General features: G+C 30.9%; 3 protein-coding genes across 4 annotated transcripts; 2 read left to right on the top strand and 1 right to left on the bottom strand.

The window, feature by feature from the left end:
• Positions 1-8,871: 8,871 nt before the first annotated feature.
• Positions 8,872-10,602, top strand: LOC127266043 (xyloglucan galactosyltransferase XLT2-like). Its single transcript, XM_051296126.1, has one exon. The coding sequence runs from the start codon at positions 9,008-9,010 to the stop codon at positions 10,469-10,471; it is 1,464 nt and encodes a 487-aa protein (XP_051152083.1). The 5' UTR covers positions 8,872-9,007; the 3' UTR covers positions 10,472-10,602.
• An 8,496-nt stretch (positions 10,603-19,098) lies between these two features.
• Positions 19,099-23,964, top strand: LOC127266019 (uncharacterized). 2 transcript variants are annotated; one of them, XM_051296091.1, is made up of 2 exons: positions 19,099-19,792; positions 21,677-23,964. In XM_051296091.1, exon 1 carries the CDS (start codon positions 19,212-19,214, stop codon positions 19,782-19,784), a length of 573 nt encoding a protein of 190 aa, XP_051152048.1. In that variant the 5' UTR covers positions 19,099-19,211; the 3' UTR covers positions 19,785-19,792; positions 21,677-23,964. The 2 variants fall into 2 exon arrangements, with proteins under 2 accessions (XP_051152048.1, XP_051152046.1); XM_051296089.1 differs by having other exon boundaries at positions 21,563-23,964.
• Positions 20,650-21,715, bottom strand: LOC127265901 (uncharacterized). The gene is made up of 4 exons (XM_051295920.1): positions 21,530-21,715; positions 21,382-21,406; positions 21,053-21,234; positions 20,650-20,874 (listed from the first exon to the last, which is right to left on the bottom strand). The coding sequence occupies exons 1-4, from the start codon at positions 21,713-21,715 to the stop codon at positions 20,650-20,652; spliced, it is 618 nt and encodes a 205-aa protein (XP_051151877.1).
• Positions 23,965-26,247: the final 2,283 nt, after the last annotated feature.

The raw sequence follows: 26,247 nt of genomic DNA, 5'->3' as shown, positions 1-26,247 counted from the left end.
AGTTTTTTAGAGTAATCCAAAAATAAATTCACACGGGCTAAGGGTTTTGCATAACAATTCGAACCAAAATTTTGTTTTATTGTAATTTGAAATTGAACATTGATTAAATTTATTTTTTAAAATAATATTTTGATATAATATTTTGTTAGAAATATATTTTTATTCAAAACTATACAAATCAATAATAATCATTTGGTTCCGAAATCACAACCAAACACACCTGTGTGTCCAAAACAAATTGATAATTGAATAAAATCATATAAATAAAATATATGTTATTTGGATCAGAAAAGTATAAATAGAAAATTATGTGTATTCAGATGGGAAGGATTAGAAGTTTTATATTAAATGATTAAGAAAACAAATAGATATATTAAAAAACAATTAGTCGGTCGTCTTGATTACATCAATAATATTATAATAATAACAATACTGACTAATTAATAAATAATATTATTTATTGAGACCACAAACCACTTCATATATTTTCTCAATCTTCAATAATGTCGTTTTTCCACATGCATCCTTTCTATTCAATTTCTCTCTTTGTCCCATGTGACATAGGTGTATTACCGTAGATACGAAAATTTAGGTAAAATATAATTAATAAATAATTAAAAAGTATATTAGTAAAAATAATTATAAATTAAAATTAAGATAAGTAAATAATTTAATTAAAATTAAGAAAATTATAAAATTTAAAATTTAAAATGCGATTAAAGTGCATAATTATATTTCCAAAAATAGAAAAGACAAGTTATGTGGGATGGACGAAAATAAAAAATATGAACAAATTATGTGAAACAGAGGGAGTACTATTTATTAGTAATCTACAATTGAATTTTTATTTAAATAATATTTTATTAAAAAATTATTAAAAATTATCGGTACAAAAATTAATATAATACTCCATCTGTCATTTAATAATATATATTTTTTTATTTTGGTCCGTTCTATAATAAAAATTTTATTTCATTTTTTAGTAATTAGACTTTTTACTACATTAAAAATATCCTTACAACTTACAATATATTATAGAATGTCATTACTTTTATATCACACAATATTAATAAAGTTATTTTAGTCTTTTTCTATTTTATTCATACCACACTTCAATATAAATATTTTTAAAACTTCGTGAAAAAAACAAACAAATATATACATAAGAGACGGAAAGAGTATTTATTTTCAGTTATAGTGGAAAAATATTTAAATCAATATAATGTTTATGGCAGCTGGCGAATAGAAGTGCAAGGCTCACATTTTTTAAATTTTTAACATTATTCATAAACATTAATAAAAAATTATCATATTAAATACTTCATGCATCCCATAACAAAGTATCTATTTTTTTTATTTTAGTCTGTCTCGTAACAAAGTATCAATTTCCTTTTTTAGTAACTATACTATCTATCTAATATTACAAATACTTTTACAACTTACAATATATTACACAAGTATCATTATTTTTATATCACACCATACTGATAATGTTATTTTAGTTATTTCTATTTTATTCCTACTAAGCAAATAGATACCAGATATGAGATGGGGGAGTATGTTTTTTAATACTCCCTCGGTCCCAAAAGAAGTGTCTTATTGAGAGTTGACACGAGAATTAAGGAATAATAATATTTAATTGAAAGTTGGTATAAAGTATAATCTAAATGACTAAAATGCCCTTACTTTTTGAAAGATTTTAAAGAGTATGTTAGAGTAATAATTAGGGATAGTATTAAAAAGTATGAATAATTTTGTTATAAAGTGGAGACCACGACTACTAAATAAGGAAACAAGACAATTGTTTTCGAACGGACAAAAATGGAAAAATAAGATAAATATTTTGGGACGGAGGGAGTATCACATATCTATTTCTTTTTTTTTTTATTATTTTCAATATTTTCTAAGTTTCAAAAATTTTATCCGAAGAGAGTCTAAGTTTATTGAGTCATATTTTTTTTTCTTTTCATGACGTGAGAATCCGCAGTCGCTACCCGAAAATGCACACTGGGTAAACCCCTAACCGAACCTAATACCCCGCAAATCAGGCCCGATAGACAAGTCACACTAGGCGAACTATGTATGACAGATAAATATTAATAAAAGATTATCATATAAAATACTCCCTTCGTCCAAGCTAAAAGTATATAATTACTTTTGGCGCGGAAATTAAGGAATAATAGTATTTTAATTATAGTGGGTAGGTAAAAGTAGTAAAATTATATTTTTGCCCTTAGTTTTTTGGTATAAAAGTAATGATGTGATGTAAAGTAGGAGTATTTGTGGAAAATATTAGATATTTAATGAAATAGTTACTTTGTAATTGGACATCCTAAAATAGAAATAGGTATACTTTATAACTGGACGGAGGAAATATGTTTTTTAATATCACATATCTATTTTCTTTTTTTATTATTATTTCCAATATTTTCTACGTTTATTGAGTTATATTTTAAATAATTGAAACACTTGTATATTCAAAAATGAAAATTGTTGGCACGTATAAATTTTTTATTGAAAGTATAATATAAATATGTTTGGATGAATATGAATATTGAATTACGGTATAAAGTATGGTGATCAGATCCAGATCGAAAAATTAATGATACGTACAATCCACTTTTATTTATTTATTTATTTAACAATATTATTCTCTATGTCCATTTTTTAATATTTTATTTAATATTTACAAGTATTTTTAGATAATTAGAATTTTGTTATAAAATGACAAATTTGTTCTTAATCTTGTGTATAGAAAATAAAAGAGTAAATAAAATAAGGATAAAAGAATAAATTTTGTGTATAAAAATAAAAAAAAGATAATAATTGTTGGATATTCCAAATAGGAAAGTAGAATGTTAGTTTGTGGACGAAGGAAATATAATAATGCATGTGAGTGTGTGTGGGTTTTTTTTTTTTTTTTTTTTAAATTATAAGTATTAAGTATTTTATGGGTCCATGTGAGGTGAGGTACAGTCTAGATCAAGATTCATGCTTAAGACTACTTATGGAAATAAATTTAAGGCTATGATGTATATATATATATATATATATATATATTGTGTTATAATTTATAATTTATTTATTGTATTATATAAAAATTATACTCCCTCCGTCTATTTCCTAATGTTCTGAGTGATATTTATTCGTTTTTTTAGGTAATAAGTTTTTTTGTTGGAAATTGACAAAATAGTCATTTATTTTGTGTATAGATATAAAAAAGATAAATAAAGTAAGAGTAAAAAGGTAAATTCTATGTATAAAAATAGAAAGAGGACAATCAAAATTGGACGTTTCAAATAGAAAAGCAAGACATTAGTTTGTAGACGGATGAAGTATATTTCTTTCATTTCAACTCAAAATATCGATTTATTATTTTGAATTAGATTAAAAATAACAGTAATATCTTATTGATCGGTAGAAGTGTGTTAAGATACTTTTGATATTTTTGCTTTTGAAAATATACCGAAAATGAATATTTGTAAAAATGAAAGAGTATTTTGGTGTTTAAACATAATTAGTTTTACTATAATTGAAAATTAATAATTTTTAGTGAGATGAATGAAAAATGGTTAAAAAAAATGATATACATAAATTCTTACCTAATATTTAATTTTGTTCAGTTTAAATTTTTTTTTATTTGAATTTTTATTTAAATAATTTTAATATGATATTTTATAAAAAAAATAATATAAATTTTTATTAAAATACTGTACACAATGAAAAATACTACTCCCTCCGTCCCACGTACCAGATCCATGTTGCCGTTTCCGTCCGTCCCACATGTCATGTCACTTTCATTTTTTTGAAAAATGATTACACACTTTAATCTCATTTTGAACTTTTTAATTTTATTTTTTTTAATTTTAATTAAACTAATTAGTTATGTTAATTTTAATTTATAATTATTTATATTATCGAATAATTATTTACACTAATACACTGTTAATTATCTACTAATTACACTCCTTCTAAAATACAACATCTAAAGTGTAGCAGATACAGTACGTGGGACAGAGGGAATAGTATTTTTTTTATTTGAAACAGAAAAACAAACAAACTTTTATAGAAAATAATTTTAAAAAGTTACAAAAGAGTATTATAACACCTTCTCATCCACATATATATATATATGTATATTGTTGTTGGATATTTAAAATAATAATGCTTCAGTCATCTAAAAATGTGTTTTTTTTTTTTTAAAAAAAAATATAAATCATATATATTTATAATGAAAGATAGTAGTATTTTTTTTTATTGACGAGTGAAAATATATAAAAATATTTTAGTAAATTTTTCATCTGCAAGTACATAAGCTTCATTTATACTAAGAATTTATTGAAGTATAGTTTATATAAAAGTTAATCATATATTTGTATTAGTATGTATATTATTTTTATTATAATACAAGATAAATATGAGTGGGATGGTGAATTGTATTATGCTGAATTATGTTGAAAGTTTTGAATATAATATTTTATTTTGCATCATTAAATTATATAACTAATACGTCTCCCTTAAATTTTTTGTTTGACTTTTGTTTGCGAATTAAAATAAATTAATATTTTATAAATGTATAATATAATAAAACAATGCAATGTTCATTATATGTAAAAAGTATATATATTTTAATATTTAAGTGAGAATTACTTTTTTTAAAAAAAATAAATAATTAAATTTTTTGATTTAAACGAACTAAAATGATAAAAATAATATCGCTTATTTAACATAATTCAAATGATTTAATCAAACATTTGATCCATGCTGATCAATAATATATTTCTTCCGTCCACTTACAAAGTTTATATTTATTTTTGGCGCAGTGTTTAAGAAATAATAGTATTTTAATTACAGTGAGTAATTAAAAGTAGTGTAATGACATTTTTGCCCTTGCTATTTTTGTGTAAAAGTAATGATGTGATGTAAAGTAAGAGTATTTAATGAAATATTAACTTTGTAATTGAACGTCCCAAAATAGAAATATATAAACATTGTAAGTGGACGGAGAGAGTATATAAATTTGTATATGACTATATATATATATTTGATGTGACAAGAAATATATAATAAAAACAAAAAGAAAAATTGTAGCTTTATTTAATCGTATATTGGGCTCTTTATTTGAAATCTTATTAAAATGCATTATCACCAATTTTTATATAAATATATTCCCTACGTCGTTCAAATATGTGCTTATTTGATTAGGCACGAATTTTAATAAAAATAATAATAATTGTTATTTTTTTTATAGTAAAAAAAATATAAAAATATAATTATTTTTTATTTTAAAAAAAAAACGAGAATATTTTTTTATAACAATCCTAAACGAAAAGTGAACATAGATTTGAATGACGGAGAGAGTATTACTTTTTAGATATTGTATTCAAACTATTATTTAAAATACAATTAAAATTTAAAATGTAAAACCAATTTCTAATTAAACAAAAAATTTAGTAGATAGTTATATAGGTTTCTCTTTTTTTTTTTTTTGAAATTTTAGTATTAATTATTAAAATTATGAATATAGTTTTGAAAATTGTGATGTTGTTCAAATAAATTAATTTTTATTATTTTAAAATATTTTATAAGAATAAAATAGTGTGTTTTTATTTTAAAAATATAAAAAGTATATATTAAAAACTATATAAAACTATAAAACAAAAATGGTAATATTTTCAATAAAAAATATTTTATATAATATATTATTAGTATAAATAAATAAATAAATAAATGATACTCCCTCCGTCCCATAACAAAGTATCTAATTTTTCATTTTAATTCGTCCCATAACAAAGTATTTATTTTCTTTTTTAATGACTGTACTATCTACCTAACATTACAAATTCTCTTACAACTTACAATATATTACACAAATGTTATTACCTTTATATCACACATACTAATAAGGTTATTTTAGTTATTTCTACTTTATTCATACTATATTCCAATATAATACTAATATTTTTAAAACTACGTGCAAAAAGCAAATAGATATTTACTTATGGGACGGAGGGAGTAAATATTTTCTAAAATAATAAAATTTACCATGAAAATACAAAAAAAATGAAATATAAAAAATACAGATCAAATACTTTTAGCAATTTTTTTTTTCAATATATATAATACTCCCTCCGTCCCAGAAGAAGTGTCTTGTTGGGAGTTGACACGAGAATTAAGGAATAATAATATTTAATTGAAAGTGAGTATAAAATAGAATGTAAAAGACTAAAATGTCCTCACTTTTTGAAGGATTTTAAAAAATAGTTTAGAGTAATAATTATGGATAATTTGGAAAAATATGAATAATTTTGTTATAAAATGGGGACCACGGTTACTAAATAAGGAAACAGGACAATTGTTTTGGAACGGACAAAAATGGAAAAATAAAACAATTCTTTTGGGAGGGAGAGAGTATTATATTTTACACACTAGAAAAACAAGTCTTTCAATATATCACTGTTATTACTTATTTATATATAATTCCAATTATATATATGTACTATCTCCTTACCGGGAGTAATGTAATTACTTTTTTTTTTTAAATTTTTTTTTCTATCGTTATATACACAGTAAAACTTGTTTATTTAATAATTTTTTAGTAATATAATTCTCAATAAATATTATAAAAATATAATATATACATATACTAATATAATATATAATATATCAATTCATTAAAAAAATTATTAACTTAATTAAAAATATTATTTTTAATATTATGGGCATAATTTGTCATACTTAATATAATAAATACATTGATATAAAAAAGACACAAACACATCCATATTTTAGTATTACTAGTGACACATCTTATCATTATAAGGTGTATCTATAACACATGTTCATTTTTACATAAAATAATTATTAAATACAATATTATACTCCCTCCGTCCAGCTAGAAAGTATACATGTTTCTATTTTGGGATGTCCAATTACAAAGTAAACATTTCATTAAATACCTTATTTTTTTCCACAAATACCCCTACTTTACATCACATCATTACTTTTACACCAAAAAGCAAGGGCAAAAATGTCATTACACTACTTTTAACTACCCACTATAATTAAAATACTATTATTTCTTAAACACCGCGCCAAAAGTAATTGTATACTTTTTTTTTGGACGGAGGGAGTAATATATTTCACTAGTAACATAATTTTTTTATTAAAAAATTAAATTAAATATTTATTTATTATTTTTATATTAAAATAAAAATTAATTTTACATTCAAAATATTGTATCACACTTATTTACATTGCATCAAATAATTATTTTAATTCAAATGTTTGAACTCAATTTACCTAGACATCGTTCGAAAATTTTGATATTATTTATCAACAATATTTTTTTTACAGAATATCCAAAAAATATTTATTTTATATTATAAAATATTATATCAAATACTTAACTTTTTACTCAATTCGTCCGTCAAATTTATATACTACCTCCGTCTACAGCCAATCTATCTATTTACTTTTTGCATGTTAATTTTTTAATGTTAATTATTATATCAAAACGTTATACAAATCAAGGAAAAACGACAAAAATACTTCTATTAGTGTCTTATATTACTAATGTAATAATATTTGTATAAAAAATTATACAAATATAAGAATATTTTTAATATTAAAAACAATAACACCAAATACAAATGGATAGATTGACGGTAGATGGAGGTAGTATATATATAATTGTTCACAGAAAATATATACTTTTGATTTATAACTAGTAACTCTTTATTCTTTTTAATTTATATTTTCCAAAATTCTATTTATTTACATATATTTCACACTACACTTTCAATCTATTCAAAATTTTCTCACATAGTTAACTCACTCATATATTTTCTAAAATATTTTTAATATTCATTAAAATTTATGTCCAACACATATAATTATAATTATATTCTCTTCATTCGGCAACAAGTAATATTTGTTTTTGACACATATTTTAATAATAATTGACGATATTTTTGGTTAAATAATAAATTTATTCTTTATAGTTTATTTATAATTGAACAATATTTGTGTAAGTGAGTGTAATTGAAATGATATTTGTAATAGGTAGTAAAATAAATAGTTGCGTTAGTAAATAAATTTTTTTTCCAAATTTCAAAAATCTCTACTTAAATGAAATCTTTATTTTTTTAAACCAAACCCTACTCCTAAACCTACAATAATAATAATAATAATAATAATAAAAACTCATAATATTTTAAATATTTTTACTGTACAATTTCAAATATTTCTTGCAATAATAATAATGATAATATATTCTAATTATAAAGTATATTAAATTTAAAATAATTTAAATCTATTCATTTAAAATTAAAGTCAAATGTAAATATAAGACTTATATTGTTTTAGACGAATACTCCCTCCGTTCCACATATTATGTCCACGTTGTCGTTTCTGCACGTCCCACATTCCATGTCACTTTCCTTTTTTGGAAAATGATTACACATTTTAATCTCATTTTAAACTTTTTAATTTTTTTTTTAAAAATTAATTAAACTAATTAATTATCTTAATTTTAATTTATAATTATTTATATTATAAAATAATTATTTTCACTAATACATTCTTAATTCTTAATTATGTACTAATTATACGTGGATAGTAATATTTTGGAGTGTTTGATACTATTTAATTTTTTTTACCAACATTGGATCAAATCAGTTAATATATGACGGGTAGTGCATATGTGAAAATGGATTCTAACTAAAACAATCATCAATAATATTAATTTTTGTTATATTTAATTTTTCTAAAACTCCATAATTAAAAATAAATAAATTTGTCTAAAGTGAGCCTAAATCCAACGAATAAGAATAAGATAATAAATCCTTTAGCACGACAAGTGTAGTCTAGTCTTCGTTTCGTTCCGCTAACCCTTTATTCCTTCAGCCTTCTTTTTCACAATTAATATAATAATAATTAATTAATTAATTAATCTTTCCCTTTAATAATCTCAATCATCTCTCCCTAACCTAACACAATTTCCCTAATGTTTCCCTCCGCCGCTCCTCCGCCGCACCCGGCGGCGCACCACCACCAAAAATGCCGGCGACTCGAGCTCAAGTCCACCATCCACTCCGTCAAATCGCACATCTCCGCCCACCAATGCGCCTGGCTCTCCGCCACCGTCCTTCTCCAGCTCCTCATCCTCCTCTTCCTCAACCGCGCCTCCCCTCCGCCGCCGCCATCGCATCCCCGCCGGCAATTCTTCACCTCCGACGACGCCTGCCCCTACGGCCGCCTTTACGTCTACGACCTGCCGCCGATGCTCAACCAGGACCTCCTCGACAACTGCCAGGACCTGGAGCCGTGGTCCTCCCGCTGCAACGCCGTCTCCAACGCCGGATTCGGTCCTCCGGCGACCGGACTCGACGCCGTCGTTCCTAAAAACCTCACGCCGGCGTGGTCCTGGACCGATATGTACGCCGCCGAGGTCATCTACCACGACCGCGCCAAGCACTACCGCTGCCGCACGGCGGCACCGGAAAAAGCCACGGCGTTCTACATACCGTTCTACGCCGGGCTCGCCGTCGGAAAATTTCTCTGGTTCAATTACACCGCCAAGGACCGCGACTACCACGCCGCGCGGATGCTCGATTGGGTGAAGAATCAACCGCCGTGGCGGAGATCTAACGGCTCCGATCACTTCCTGATGATCGGACGGCTGACTTGGGACTTCCGGCGGCTGAGCGACGACGACGGCGAGTGGGGAACGAAGTTCATCTACATGCCGTTGATGAAAAACGTTCTCCGGTTGGCGGTGGAGCGCAGCCGTTGGGACCACCTCGAGATCAGCGTGCCCTATCCGACGTCCTTTCACCCCAGATCCGAATCCGATATCCGCGTTTGGCAGAACTGGATCCGAACCCGACCCCGCCACCATCTCTTCGCCTTCGTCGGGGCCACCCGGAAGAAGATCCGGAACGACTTCCGCGGCATTCTGATGAACTATTCCAAATCCGAATCCGGATCCAGCCGCGTCGTCGACTGCTCCGTCGAGCACTGCTACGACGGAGCTCCGACGATACTGGAGGCGTTTCTCGACTCCGATTTCTGCCTGCAGCCTAAAGGCGACGGCTACACGCGGAGGTCGACGTTCGATTGCATGCTCGCCGGCTCGATTCCGGTGTTTTTCTGGCGGTTGAGCACGGAGTTTCAGTACGAATGGCATCTTCCGGCCGCCGCGAGGAGGTACTCGGTGTTTATCGATAACGGCGAGGTGAGAAACCGATCTTCGATTATCAAGGAAGTTTTGGAGAGATTGAGCAAGGAGGATGTGAGGAGAATGAGGGAGAATATCATCGAATTCTTACCGCGATTGTTGTACACGAGATCGGGGACGGACTTAGGATCTACCAGCGACGCCTTCGACGTCGCCATGGAAGGCGTGCTCAGAAGGTTCTGGAAACAGAAGGCGGTGAACGGCGGAGATCGCCGCCCGCCGCCACCGTAAGGTACCGTACCGTACCTTCCGGGATTAACCCATTTTGGCGTTCGTTACTCTGTGTATAGATTTATTTTTATTTTTATTTATTTATTTATTATTATTTTCAAAATTATAATATATTCATGCACAGAGAGCTATATATATTTTTTGGGCTACGAATTTTTGTAAATTTAAGTTCTAATTATGCAATAATTTTGAAATTTTCGATACAGTTTAATTTTTGAAAGTATACACTGATTTAGCACAAAATATAATATTCTATCGTCCCTGTTGAAATGGATTTTTTTTTTAAATAATGAAATTTAATTAGTCCCACGAGTGATGAGCCTTTTGTTTGAGATAGTATATTTTAGGTAAATTATTAATAATAAGTTACTATAATATTTTACTTCTTTCGTCTACTTTAAAAGTTTATATTTACTTTCTGCGTATTAGTCTTTAAATATTAATTATCATATCAAAATATAGTACAAATTAAGTAAAAAAAAGACAAAAATACTTTTATTAATTTCTTATAATACAAATATAATGATATTTTTAATATTAAGTAAAATAACGTAAAAGATAAATGTAAACTTTCAAAGTGGACGGAGGAAGTATTATTTTTATACGAGTAGTATTAGTATTTTAAATATTTTTAAAATTGTATACCAATAAAATATATACAATATAAATATTATTTTGTACATAATAATATTTTATATAATACAAATGAATATTAAAATATATATATTTCTTTATCATTACAATAAATTAGTTTTATAAAACATGAGGAGTTTTAAAGATTGATAAATGTATTTGTTAATTGAGAAAAAATATACAAATAAAGCGATTTTGAGTGAGTCCTACGTATAAGATGTTAGAAGTTTAATTAAATTGATTTATATTTGTTAAATATGTTTAAGTTGATAAACTTACCAAATATAGAAATGAATCATCTTTTGTGGGACGTAAAATAAAAAAAAAAAAATCATATGTGGCGCGAGGAGGGAGAGTATTGAACTAAGATATTATGCTTTTTTCCTTTTTTTATTTTTATTGAGTAGTAACAATAATTAATATTTTCTCCGTCTGTTTCCAAGAGTTACAATTGTATTTTGCATTATTGTATTTAATATTAAAAATATTTTTATATTTGTATAAGTTTTTTTTACAAATGTCATTATATTAGTATATTAAAATACTAATAAAAATATTTTTGTCATTTTTTCTTGATTTCTACTACATTTTGATATAATAATTAATATTTAAAAATCAATATGCAAAAAGTAAATGTAACTCTTTCGGACAGAACGAGGGAATATATATGATTAAAATAAATTTAGAATATATATTTAAATATTTTAAATATTATATCTCAATAAAATATATATAATATGAATATCATTTTATAGATAATAAATTTTAAATAATACAAATAAAAAAATATATCTATTTAGTACGGTTAATTGTGTAATAATAATGAAAGAGTAAGGGTAGCTTTATAGTGATATGATTGTTTATGGAATGAAACTATTGTTTTGGGACGGATAAAAATGGTAAACAAGACTATTGTATTGGCACAAAGGAAATATTATTTATTGAAGAGAAAGATAGTAATAAAGGGTCTTGTACTGGTCTTACATGATATATGATGTTGATTTAAGTATGTTTCGATTTATTAAATTTTACTTTCTCCGTCCACTTACAAAATCAACATTTACCTTTAGCACGGTGTTTAAAAATTAATAGTATTTTAATTATAATAAGTAGTTAAAAGTAGTGTAATGATATTTTTGCCCTTGTTTTTTCATGTAAAAATAACGATGTGATGTAAAGTAAGAGTATTTGTAAAAAGAAGAAGAAGGTATTTAATAAAATATTTACTTTGTAGTCCCAAAATAGAAATATGTATACTTTCTAGTTGGACGGAGGAGATCAAGTATTAAAAATAGAAACGTGTCGATTGAAGTGAGACATACAAAAAAGGAAAAAGAGTCCATTGAAATGGAACGAAGAGAGTATTAAATACTACTTCATCTGTCTCACTTAATTTGTTCACTCTCTATTTTCGTCCGTCAAAGATAATTGGTCATTTTCTTTTTTTGAAATATAATTATACACTTTAATCACATTTTAAAATTCATAATTTATAATTTATTATTTTAATTTATAATTATTTTTATTAAATCATAATTATTTTTACTAATACACTTCTTAATTATTTACAAATTACCAATATTTAAAATTCCGTGCCTAACTAAAGTGGATAATTTAAGTTGGACGGAGAAAGTATAATTTTTTTTATTATTTCTAACATTTCAAGGGTGTGTTTGTTTTATAAAATAGTTTTCAGGATATTTTTTTTTATGTAAAATATAAAAAATTATACATATAATATAAAAATAACAAAAGTATGTAATATATTAAATTTTTTAGAAAAAAAATTGCAAAAAGAACACAACAAAATGTCTCTATTTTACACTTAACTTGTTTGTTATTTTTATTAATATTTTTACTATCAATGAAATTTTCTAATATAATCAAATACTAGGTTTTTTAGTAAATTTATTCTGACCATATATTATAAATACATTCAAATTTATATTTATTTACATTAACATCTAAATATCAAATCAAAATATAGAGAGAAAATTTTTTAACTTCGTACTAAAATATTCTCTCCGTCTCACATATCATATTCACATTGTCGTTTCTATCCGTCCCACATATCATATCCACATTGCCGTTTCTATCCGTCCCACATACCATATCACTTTCCTTTTTTGGAAAATGATTATACACTTTAATCTCATTTTAAACTTTTTAATTTTATTTTTTAAAAAATTTTAATTAAACTAATTAGTTATCTTAATTTTAATTTATAATTATTTATATTATAGGATAATTATTTTCACTAATACATTCTTAATTATCTACTAATTACACTCTTTCTAAAATACCATGTCTACAATGTAGCAGACACGGTATGTGGGACGGAAGTAATATGTATTATCTAGATGGAAGGAGTATAAAATTTATTATTATATTTATCAAATAATATATTTATATTATATTGAATAATTATTTTAATTAAAAATTTATTAATATTTTTTCTTAAGAGACATTATAAAAATACTCCTATTGTCCTAAATAAAGTGTCTAGTTCACTGTATTAGTAAATAAATAACTAAGATAAACTATACAATTTAATTATGATTTAAAAAATAAATTATAAAATTTAAAATATAATTGAATATATAATTATTTTTTAAAAAATATAATTTATATGTGTCAAATCGAAATAAAAATAATAAACATCTCATATGGGGTTAAAGAAAGTATTATTTAAATTTAATAAAAAAAATAAAGCTATATGTAATTTATATTAAGTCCAAACTATCAAAATATATGCACCTTAGAGCACACACATTTAGAAGTCTCGCTTCTGAATGGGGAATTTATGGGTGTGGATCACGATACTCGTGATAGAGCGAGGATGGACTCGGCTAAAATTCTTGTGCTCCTCGGGAAAAAGGTTAAAATGCCTACGAGATTGCATGTTTTGGTCGATGGGAAGAGATCTTGGGTAGATATTGAGGTGGAAGATGTGGATAACAAAATCAAAGTAGGTGCCTTATGGAAGGAATCTAAAGATATTTTTTCTGGACGTTTAGAAGACCTGTCGAAAGGTGATCCCGGGGGATAGGTGACAAGTTAGAAGATTCAGAGGCAGCCGGGGTTTCTCCCAAGAATAATATTATGCAGGCCGCTAGCGACCTTGGAGGATATTCAAGTGTTGGAAGCCATAAGGAAGGTGGGGCTTTTATCGCCTTCTGCAATGGCCTCCCAAAGCCCGATCATGACGGATAATAGTCCAATGCCATAGAGTAGGGATTGGAGCTCAGATGATGCTTCTTTAGCTTCTAGGGAGCAACTCTGGCTGGAGGAAGGGGGCTCTAGGTGGGTTACGATAAGGAATTGGAAGAGGCGTAAAAAGAAGTATAAGATATGTAGAAATCATAAAGAGAAGCTAGGGCATAGTAAAGACAATTGGGGTAATCATTTCGAACTCGGAGAGTGTTTTAAGGATATGGAGCTGTGTAGGATACGGGAAGGGCGGTGTGGGGGGGCAGGGGCGGATTTGCTGGATCCTATTAGGCCTTGTGAGGGTTTTTGCGATAGTCTGGAGGATAAGTCGAAGAGATTAGGAGGGATGCTGGTTGAGGAGGTAATAGGACCAAAGTTGGCGATGGCTGATGGTCAAGTAGACATTGATGGTCCTTCAGTATTATGGCATCTTGATAGTCTCACGATGTCATTGTTGTCGGACGGAGGTGGAGACTATCCCGCATCTCTTTATTGGTTCGGGGGTTGCCCGACGAGTGTGGGAGCACTTTGCAGCGCTGTTCAGCCTATCTTTACCGGGGACACATACACTGCATCTACTTGTGTCTTCGTAGCGGCTCTTCTCGGCGCACCCTCAGAGTATCAGGGCGAAGTTCCGTTGTTGATTTTTTGGTTCCTTTGGACCGCTCGGAATGACGCGAAGCACAGGGGGGCTTCGGGTATCCTCCGAGAGGATCATCTCGCGGATTCATACACATTTGCAGACTCTTTGGCGAGCTAGGATCCTCTTACGTCGACATTGGGCAGGTGACTTTCATATTGCCGAGAGGCTTGGACTTCGATATCCCCCTCCGACCCCTCGGCCCCCGATTATGGTGCGATGGGAGGCACCCTCTCCGGGATGGTTCAAGCTTAACACCGATGGTGCTTCTCTTGGCAATCCTGGCGCAACGGGTGCGGCTGGTATTATCCGCGATTCAGCCGGGGCGGTATTCATTGCTTTCCAGACTCCGATTCCGTGGGCGACGAACACTTTAGCGGAGCTGACAGCGATCCAGACTGGCGTAGGGATTGCGATTGAGCGAGGATTGACGCTGTTGTGGATCGAGACAGACTCGACGACATGCATATCTCTGATCTCCTCCGAGACGAGCCACTGGACTCTCCAGTGCTGCCTTATGCATGTTCGACTACGACTTAGGGATTCGACTTGGAGGATATCTCATATATATCGAGAGGGGAACCGCATAGCAGATGCCTTAGCGACTTTGGCGGTTTCCCTCCCAATGGAGACGACACTTCTCCCCTCAGATATTCCTTCGTCGCTTCGAGGCCTCCTTTGAGCGGACGCCGATGGCCTTCCGTCCTTCCGTTTCAGGTAGTAGGCCTCTCCCTACTCTTTGATTCTAGACTTAGCATTGATTGTTGTTACTTAGACTTGATCACTTAGTATTTGTCCCGCTTTAGGCTAGATACTTATTATTAGCTGGTCTTGTCTGTTTGCTTTACTGAGACTGTATAGCTTGTATCTAGAACTACGTATGGCTTGATCCCGTTTGGGTACGTAGGCAGCCCACCTGGGCGCAACCACTGCTATATAGTTTTTTTTGTTTTTTTTTTTAAAAAGTAGACATTGATGGTGGAGCTGTCATCGGATCCCCAATAAGTAGGATAGTATCTATAGAGCGTAATGCCTTGGAGCAAGAGAGATTGGTTGACAGGGAAAGGCTGGTTGGTCAAACAGATTTCCACCGGTTGGCGAAATTATCCATGGGCTCTGGATCAAGGTCGGAACAGACACCGTCTAATGAAGAGAACATAGTGAATAGAGAAGAAGCTTAAGCTACAGTTGAATTAGCGTGCCAACTGGGAGCGGAGGTCGTGGATGTTAAAGGATTCCTTCGGGACTGTTACAAGGCGATGGTAAAAGAGCGGGGATAGCTATTGAGGTTTCAGTCTATGATATAATCGATTATAATGAAAATTTTAACTTTGAATTCGAAGGGCTTGTGATGAGGTGTTAAAAGACGTGCAGTGGCTAAGATGATCAGTGTTGAATGCCCTGATATGCTCCTTATTCAAGAAACTAAAGCTCCAGAATATGGAGATCGGTCAATTAGAGCAATTTGCGGTCTTAGAAGGATGAACAATTATGGGGTCCCGGCTGAAGGATTGTCAGGCGGTCTGCTATCTTGTTGGGATCCAACTATCCTGAATCTGCTATAGGTAGAAACTTATCGAAATTTCATCTGCATAAAAGGGAATAGAGTTGGTAAATCTGAAACCCTTAATTTTGTTAATGTGTACGCTCCTAATAAGGTCAGTGCTAGAAGAGAGGTTTGGGGTTTCTTAAATCCAGATGGGACCAAGGAGATATTTGGTGGTGTTTAGGGGGAGATTTCAATTCGACCCTTCATGAAGATGAGAGGAGTGGAAACTTCGATGACTCAATTTCTCGCTTGGATTTTATTAATGCTTTGGAGTTGACTGATCTTCCGATGGCAGGCCGTGAGTTTACATGGGGTGGTAAAAGAGGATGTTTATTCTCTCGATGCTTTAGATTTCTCTTAAGTGTGGATTGGGTTCTGGAGGAAATTGGTTGGATGCAGAAGAGCAAAGAAAATTGTTTATCAGATCACATTCCGGTATCGTTGGAGGTTAGTGTAATTGATTGGGGTCCTAAATCATTTCATTTCTTTTACTACTGGTTACTAGACAACAACTTCTGTAAAAAAATGAAAGAGAAGTGAGGAAATTTATTGATAGAGGGTGAAAGTCTCAAAGACTTTGGAAAAAGATTATCTTATCTCAAAAGGGCTATAAAAGGGTGGGAATGATATACTGGGGGTGATTTATCTAGAAAAATAAAATTGGTTGCGAGTGATCTTGAGGTCTTGGAAAAGCAAGTGGAGGAATCTCTGGGAGATGAAGGTCGGGCTCATTATAGGTGGCAGAAGAAATGTGAACTATGGCGTCTTTATTCGAATAAGGAGAGTATTTGGAAGCAAAAATCAAGAGACACTTGGATTCAGAAAGGAGATAAAAATACTCGATACTTCCACTCGCGGTGTAAAGTTAGATACTCAAGAAATCATATATTGAAAGTGGAGTGGAATGAAAGCTCGTGGGAAAATCTATTAGGCATTAAAAGGGTGGCAACTGAATACTAAAAACAACACTTCAAGGCTGAGGAAGAAAGCTGGCCCAGAGTTAATTCTTTTGGGATAAAACGAATTTCTGAAGATCTAAGAAGTGGTTGAGACGTCCAATTGATGCAGAGGAAATATGGAAGTCGGTCCAAAGCTGCCAGGGTAATAAGACTCTAGGTCCAGATGGTTTTAACTTGAACTTTATCAAACGGTTCTGAGAGCAATTGAAGAAAGGGATGATGGAATTGGTGAACCAATTTCAGTTTAGTAAGAGGATTCCAATTGGGTTCGGGGCATCATTCATAACTCTAATCCCGAAAGTTTCGTCTCTTACTTCATTTGAGGACTTTTGGCCAATCATGCTATTGGGAAGTATGTATAAAATAGTGGCAAAAATCTTAAGCATTTGGCTACGCGAAGTTCTGAAAGAAATCATTGGGTATCAGCAAATGGCCTTCATCAAGGGAAGACATATTCTCGATTGTATCTTGATTATTTCTGAATGCATCCAATGGGCAAGAAAAGAGAAGTTTCAAATATTTATGATTAAATTCGACTTGGCCAAGGCATATGATTGTGTTTCTTGGTAAACATTGGATAATATGATTCTAGTGACGAATTTTGGTGAGACCTGGACTTCTTGGATTTTAACATGCATCAGATCAGCGTTAGCGGCGGTACTTATTAATGGGTCATCGACAGATATCTTCCAGATGGGAATGAGGAACCGACAAGGGGACCCATTATCATTTTATCTTTTTCTAATTATGGCAGAGATCCTGAGTATGTTGATAAATCGAGCATCAGATTTGGGTCTAATAAAGGGCGTCAAGGTGGGTCACCAAGGGGTGTCTATTTCCCTAATTCAATATGCAGATGATTCAATAAATGTTTTAGAGGCCAAAATGGACCAACTTTTGGTGATAAGATGGATGTTGAAAATTTTTAGAATATGCACCAGGCTTAAAGCAAATATGGCTAAGAGCCAATTATTTAGGGTGAATGTCACATCAATCGAATTAGAAATAGGGGGATCAGTGCTCGAATGCAGAGTCGGACATTGGCCATGTAAGTACTTAGGGGTTCTGATTGGTGGAAGGTATTTTAATATTAGTCTGTTGAGGCCTATTTTGGAGAATATTAAAAAATCTTTAAGCCAATGGAAAAGCAAAACTCTATCGCAAGCAAACAGAGCTTGCCTAATTAAAACAGTCTGTAATGCGATGCCGAATTATTATATGTCCATCTTCCGAATTTCTGTCGGCATTGCGAATAAAATTGAAGAGCTAAAAAGACGATTATTTTGGGGGGATGGTGACAATTTTAGAAAATTGAGAATGGTTCAATTGGCTCGAATTCAAGAACCGAAGGATGCTGGCGGGCTTGGAATTGGGGATATTAGGAAGGTTAATTCGGCGTTGCTCTATAAGTGGAAATAGAGGTTCCAAGTGGAGAATCAATTGTGGAAAATGGTACTCCCTCCGTCCCACATAATTTGACCTTATTTTCCTTTTTGGGACGTCCCACATAATGTATCCATTCTATTTTTGGACACTCATTAATTTATTTATATCTACTAATCATTAAATTAAAATTCCTAATTATACTAATTTACCCCCACCTACACACCCACCCCACCACAAATTATACACACACTTTTATTCTCTCACCCATCTACACCAATCTTCTTTATTTCTCTAAAAACTCTCTTCTCATTTTCTTCAATCCGTTAAACCCGCTATAGTCTATTGTCGTCTCCCTCCTCCGCCATGGATAAGGCCGCCGGAATCCGTCGCCCTCTCGCCGCTGCTCACCGTCGCCCTCTTCCCCCTCCACCGTACTCCGTCGCTCTCGCGCCACCGTCCCTCCCAAACCCTAAATGTGAGTCATGTCTTCTTTGCCCTAACTGTGGCTTTTCTTTCAATGTGGTTCATCTTCCTGACCATGGATCTATCCAGAACAAGGCCGTCGGAGGGGAGATCGATTCACCCCCGCTGGTCGGAGTTGAAGTTGCCTCCGATCTGTATCGCAACTCCGGGTATGAGTTGGTGGCGAGTGACGGTGACAGAGGTTGGGTGCCGGATATGGAGGAACCATTCGACTTGGGCTTGGATGTTGATTTCTCCAGTGAACTTCACAGACAAAGGCTAGCAACTCCTCGACGTCCACTTTTCCAACCGGAGAAGGACGCTGAGGGTGAAGGCGGTCCTTCGATGTCACCGGAAAATAGAAATATTTGGGAGAAGTTGGGCTATGTTCCCGATTCAGAGGACGAGCATGATGAAAATTACATCCCGACCCCTTCCCGATTCCGGCTACCATTGCATTTACGTCCTCCATAAGGACGTTGGTGAGATTCTTCCTAAAACCTAAACTGGTTGAACTTATATGTGGGTTATCTATTATCTGTAGGTTAAGAAATAAGTAGATATGCAATTCGTGACTTCATTAAGTGTTTTGAGCATGAATTAGTTTTTTTATGCCCTGGTAGTATTTTTGGATTCAAAATTATACTTATAAATGCAAAAATGTCAGTGATGCTCACTGCTTTGTTTTGCAAATTACGCCGTAGCTATTCATTTGTTATGTACTCTGTTTGGGCACAATTTCGTTGTTATTTTTCAGCATCTACTCATAGAAATTTATTTCCACATACCAACTCACTTTGTTAAGTGCCAAATTGGGTAAATTAGGGAAAAATACATTTGTTTTTTCATTGCATTTCATTCAATGCTAAATACTTTTGATATTTACAGTTGCATTAGTGAATCAGACAAAAAAACATCAAAATATTTTCATTTAAGCCATCTGATATGTTTACATTGTAACCCTGTACATTTGTGTTATAGGCTTACTTTAGTATAAACATTTACAAAAAAATATGTTTAAGCCATATTCCTATCTCTAATATCCTAAATCAACCATTACCTTTTCAATCCCATTCACATATCCTTTTTCCAAAAGATATTGAATGCATTCGTGAACCAACTCCATTGGAACAACCAGTTGTGTTAGCATATTTCCTTTTCTGACTAAACTATCTTTTTTTAAATGTGGCAGTTTATACGAGTTATCTCTTTTTATCTTCATTACTTCAATCAAACAATTTTACAAACTTAAAAATACCTTATTCAACATTTCCGGTGTCAATTCGTTATAACTTGTTATAACTGCTTCAACAAGTTCTTCCACATTCTTGCATGTCTTTTATGTTTGTAAACTTTGAATCGCTCGAAACCATCCTAAATCGTTAACATTCATATCCGGAGAATTAGGAGGTTGTTGAATGAGAACAATATGAAAACCATCTGTAGTTGCAGCATTTATGAATTCTGCATCATCCCCCTTAATGTGTGGTTTCGCATTGTCTTGCTGGATAAAAATATGTTTAGATTTTTTATGTGGCCACTTTTCTTTGATTGCTGGGATAATCTGCAAAAGAATGAAATGGAGACTAATTAGATCTTTTGAGCTATAAATATCCATCGAATGAGATGCAACAGTAATGACAAGAAACGTTGGGTCTTCAACTCTAATTAAGAGAGTAGAAGACTTCCAAAATTTGTTTTCTACCATTTAATGATGTTGAAAACTAAAAATATTTGCTAACCTGATTAATCAAACAACTTCTTATAACTTCTTTTGTTATAGATTGTATTGGTTTTGTTTCCAATGTGCCAGCAACACGATTATCTCTTGACCGCATTTCTGGAACTTTTTCAGTAAATGGAAATATCTCAATTTTTCCATCGAACAAAAGAGATCTATCATTGTTCCATATTGGTCGAGAAACTGCACACATAAACATAATCTTACAAATGAAATTTTTACTTTTACATGTTTTGTGTGGTTTCTTTTCTAGCGTTGTCAAATAAAATCGATGGCTAGCCTTGAACATATAAAACCATTTTTCATCGATATGAACTATGTTTTCCATACTTTGAAATTGTGCATTTTCAATGCACTGAAAACAATCTAGAGCTTGTTAAAAAAAACATAACCTTGCAAGTTTGTTGGTCTCGGTAAGTTCTGGCTTAATTGCACTTGTATGAGCTCGAATTTATTTTTCTTTAACTCATCTATGCACCGTTGACTTTAAGCATTGCATTCCCTTTGCTAGGGTTATGATTGAGGATCGCTGCAGCACGAACAACCTCTCCTTTACCTCCCTTCTCTTCGGCTGATTTTCAATGCCTTGAAACAGTTTTATAACTGCAATTAAATTTCCTTGCAGCTTCGAAAAAGACTCCACGTTGTGGCTGACCCAAGACATCGCATTTGACATAAATAAATGCCACAAGTTTAATGTGATCTTCCTTTATAAATGGGGGTTTAGACATTTTGAGTTCTGTAATATGTTTGGGTGAAATTTTAGGAGGGAGTAAAATTACAATTTGTTGTATTAAATGGTTTATTTATAGGTGTTGATTGGGAGGGAATATTTTTAGGTATAAAATTGATGGGGGGAATTTTTTTGATTATGTGTTAATGTTGACAGTGATGTTTTTGGTAAAAATGAGAATTTTTTTTAAGGGGTAATTTTGTTTGGGAGGAAATAATTTTAGGTTGTGTTTTGGTGGGAGAATGATGTGTGATGTTAATTTCAACAATTAGTAATCTTGTGGCTTGTGTTAATTTTGGGAAATTATTTTTAGGTGTATAATTGGTGGGAAAATGATGTGTTAATTTTTGTTGTAATAAACTCCCACGTGAAATGTTATAGGTATGCAGCTTTTCAGATTAATGATCTGACTCCTGCCAATTTTTTTTTTCCCATTTTATTTTTATTTTTTTCTTAATTATTCTAACAATACCATTAAACATACCCCTATATTTACTAATTATACCCTTACCTAGATTCTCCTATCTACAGTGAGTGATAGGAACAAAATACCTGGGACGGAGAGAGTAATTGATAATCCAAAATAATCTAAATGCGAGTTCAATGCCAAGTTGATTCCATATCATGGGAGTGTTAATGGATCGCTTTGGAATCATATTGGAAAATCATGGGCAGATTTTGAAAGGAGATCGATATCCAAGGGCTACCTAAAAATAATCCTCGATAGTGGATTGAAAACTAGATTTTGGCAGGATATTTGGGTTGGCAATTCTTCCTTAAAATATCAATGCCCTCGTATCTTCGCGTTGACAACGATGAAAGAAGTTTGGGTATCATCCTTTGATGAGTGGGTGGATGGTGTTTGGAACTGGGTGATCCAGCTTCGTAGGAATGTTTTTGACTAGGAAGTAGAATGGTGGGAAGCATTCATAGCCTCTTTGAATTCTACCTGCCCCCGTAAGGATATTGAAGATAGGGTAGTGTGGGAGGGATCGGGAAATGGAAAATTTTCCATAAAAGAAGGTGGGCATGTTTTGTATGATGTCGACAGTAGTTTCAGATCGGAAGATATAATCTGGGGCAATACGGCACCACCCAAAGCTAAGTTTCTGATATGGAGAGTAATTAATAGATGAGTCCCGGTTAGGATGGAATTAGTAATGGGATTAACAATTACAGGAGGGGTGGAGTGCCCGTTGTGTGGAGTGGAGGGGGAAGAAATAGACCACCTTTTTCTCCATTGTAAGGTTGCTTCCGTCCAGTGGTGGTGGATTTCGGAGCGTTTCAACATTTTTTGGGCGATACCGAAGGATGTTCGGGGGTTACTACACTGCTGGAAATACCTTCAAATGAGTATTTCGCGTCGTACTATTTGGGAACTGTTGTGTGCAGTTGCTCTCTGGTGCATTTGGATTTCAAAAAACGAATTGGTGTTTCAAGGTAAGTCTCTTTCTAGCTATGGGCTAATTTCGAGGATGATCTGGGTGGCATGGAAGTGGTTCAATGCTAAGAATCCGGGAAGTGATTATAGTTCGATATTATTCCAAAAGTAGCTTGGAAAATCTTGAAGTTACTCTTAATAATAAAAGATTGGGGGAACGGGCTAACCAACGGTGGCTTCCCCTTAGCCGAGGATGGTGGAAAATAAATGTGGATGGATCGGCACTAAGCTGCCCAGGGAATGCGGGGATCGGGGCGGTAATACGAGATGACTCAGGTATCATTATTTTCATGCTTTCTAAATTTATCAGAGTATCGAAGGCAGCGGAAGCAGAGTTGCAGGCTGTTCATCATGTGCTCGAGGAAATCCGTGGGGCGGTAGGGTTCCCGGTTCCGAGGCTTATTATTGAATATGATTATTCCATGTTGGTATCGTGAATCCTGAAAAAGTCGCAGTATCCGTAGAGGTCATTGAGGACATCTTTACCTCTATCAATAATTGTAATCAAACATATATAACTCATATTCTTAGAGAAAAACAAATAGCCTCGCAGATGGTCTGGCTAAAATAGGGGCTCGAAGGTGTCCGTATTTGGTTGCTTGGACGGATTCGGTAGCTTCAGGTGACGAAGTGGGCGTGGAAGTTGCTAGTAGCCATAGCAGATTCATGCTTTAGGGGATGTTGGGAATATTGTTTGCTAGTAGATTGTGTCAGGGGTAATTATTATATTAATGAAAGCTGTTTGTTGTCAAAATAATAATAATAATAATAATAATAATAATAATAATAATAATAATAATTTTTTAAAAATAAATTATTTTGATAATAATTTGTTTTTTTTTTAATTAATTTACTAATGTGTGTATTTATATTTTTTTATAGTATATTAATTTAATATTTATAATATTTGGTATATTTATTTTGAGATAATGGAATCCTATATGTATTATAGATAATATGATCTTTTATTTGGGCTTTTGTTATTTTTATTTTATCGTATAATATTTAATGTTGAATATTATATATTAATATTTTGTAATACCATTAAAAATCATGTACTATATAAATATTAAAATATATGAATATTTTTATTATTTAAAATTTTTATTTTCCTAAAAATACACAAAAATATCACTAAACATAACAAAATAAATCGTTAGATTATTTACTGCATTGTCTCAATAATTTTTTTGACACATTTTGTTACTAATATTAATAAAAATTTAATACGTCATTATAAAATATTATTTTTATTATTAACATACCTCTTATATTTAATATAAAAACACTTACAAATTAAAAATACTAAATAAAAGTTTTGATATTTTGATCTTTTAATATATTAAAAAATTAATTTTATTATTAAATTTAAATTTAAAAATATTTATATATTATTTTTTATAATTATATTAATATAAAATATATATATATATTTAAGAGCCCATTATTTTAATTTCGTCCCGGGTCATATAAAAATTACGAACGGCCTGGTGTGGACACGGCCATGTGGAAGGCTATGTATAGAAATACAATCGTATTTTTTTGCGAGTTAATTTTTATATTTTAATCTCGATTCGGACGAACATGGGAGACAAAAGATCCAAATCTTCTTTGTTTGAAACCTTGCAGCATGACAACTCAGGCAACAAGAAAGTCATTGCCACTGCTGTTAGAGTTAAAAATTTCTTCAATTTTGATTTTTTTCATTTATATGTCAAAATTATACATTTTAATTTTTATTTAGCAAAATAAATTAAATAATGTAATGAAAATTTTAACTATTATTAGTTTTTATTTTAAATTTTCATTTGCAATTTCCTTGTTATAAAAGTGAATGTAAATAGTCTAATTAAATCTTAAAGATTCTATAAACTTTTGTTTGGTTCTTTTACCAAAGTGTTTTAACCTTCTATTTTTTGTTTTCTCAGTTTAAATTAAATTGAGATAATAGTTACATATTAATCTTATTTGAAGGCCATATTTGGTTGTAAAATTAATTTATTATTCTAAATTTGGAATTTAATTTCTTAAAATTGTATATAATGTACATACAAATGTAATATGAAATATATAATTATTCAACGATGTAAGATATTCGAATTTGTGAAGTAGATGAAGTTATAATTTCAAATTATTTGTTTATTATTTCAAATACAAATCTATATTATTCTGTTCGTACAATTTTCAATAAAAATATATTATTTCCGTCTAATTGAAAGTAAATATTTATTTTTGGCACGAAATTTAAGAAATAATAGTATTTTAATTACAGTGGATAATTAAAAATAGTGTAAGTACAATTTTACCTTTGTTTTTTCGTGTAAAAGTAATTATGTGATGGTAAAATATGAGTTTTTGTGAAAAAATGGTGTATTTAATGAAATTATTACTTTGTAATTGAACAACTCAAAATAGAAATATGTATAGTTTGTGAGTGGACGGAGAGAATATTAGTTTTTTCATAAAATATCACATAAAAAACTATTTGTTAGATGATGTAATGATCGTCTTACCTAAAAGTTTAAACTATTAGATAATACCATGTCAAGAAGGATCCGAAGTTCCAAAAAACTATTTGGTGTTAAGTGGTGTAACCATTCACCCTATAATGTTCTGAGATTTTTTCTACGTGTGACAATATTTAACACTCCTCCGAGATGATAATCTCGAAATCCTAATAAGAATCAATACTCGGCACTAGGGCTCTGATACCATATTAAATGATATAAATGACAGTCTCACATAAAAGTTCAAATTGTTAGGAATACATACTATTCATTTTTTACAAACAGAGAGTCAACCAATACTATTTATATAAAAACTCAAATTAACGCATCATTTTAAATAACTTTCAAACCACAAACAGACAAATATATTAAAAATACTTTTTTTTTATATAAAAATATGTTATTTTTAATAAAAATATTAAAATTTATACTAAATTTTTTATTAAATAACACATTTTTTATAGTTATTTTTAAAATAAATATCTATATAAAATAATTATTGAATTTATCTTTTT

This window comes from Andrographis paniculata, unplaced genomic scaffold, assembly GCF_009805555.1.
Source record: "Andrographis paniculata isolate CXL003 unplaced genomic scaffold, ASM980555v1 Contig74END, whole genome shotgun sequence".
NCBI lineage: Eukaryota > Viridiplantae > Streptophyta > Magnoliopsida > Lamiales > Acanthaceae > Andrographis > Andrographis paniculata.
The sequence above is the reverse complement of the archived record's forward strand: the minus strand, read 5'-3'. Positions and strand labels throughout refer to the sequence as shown.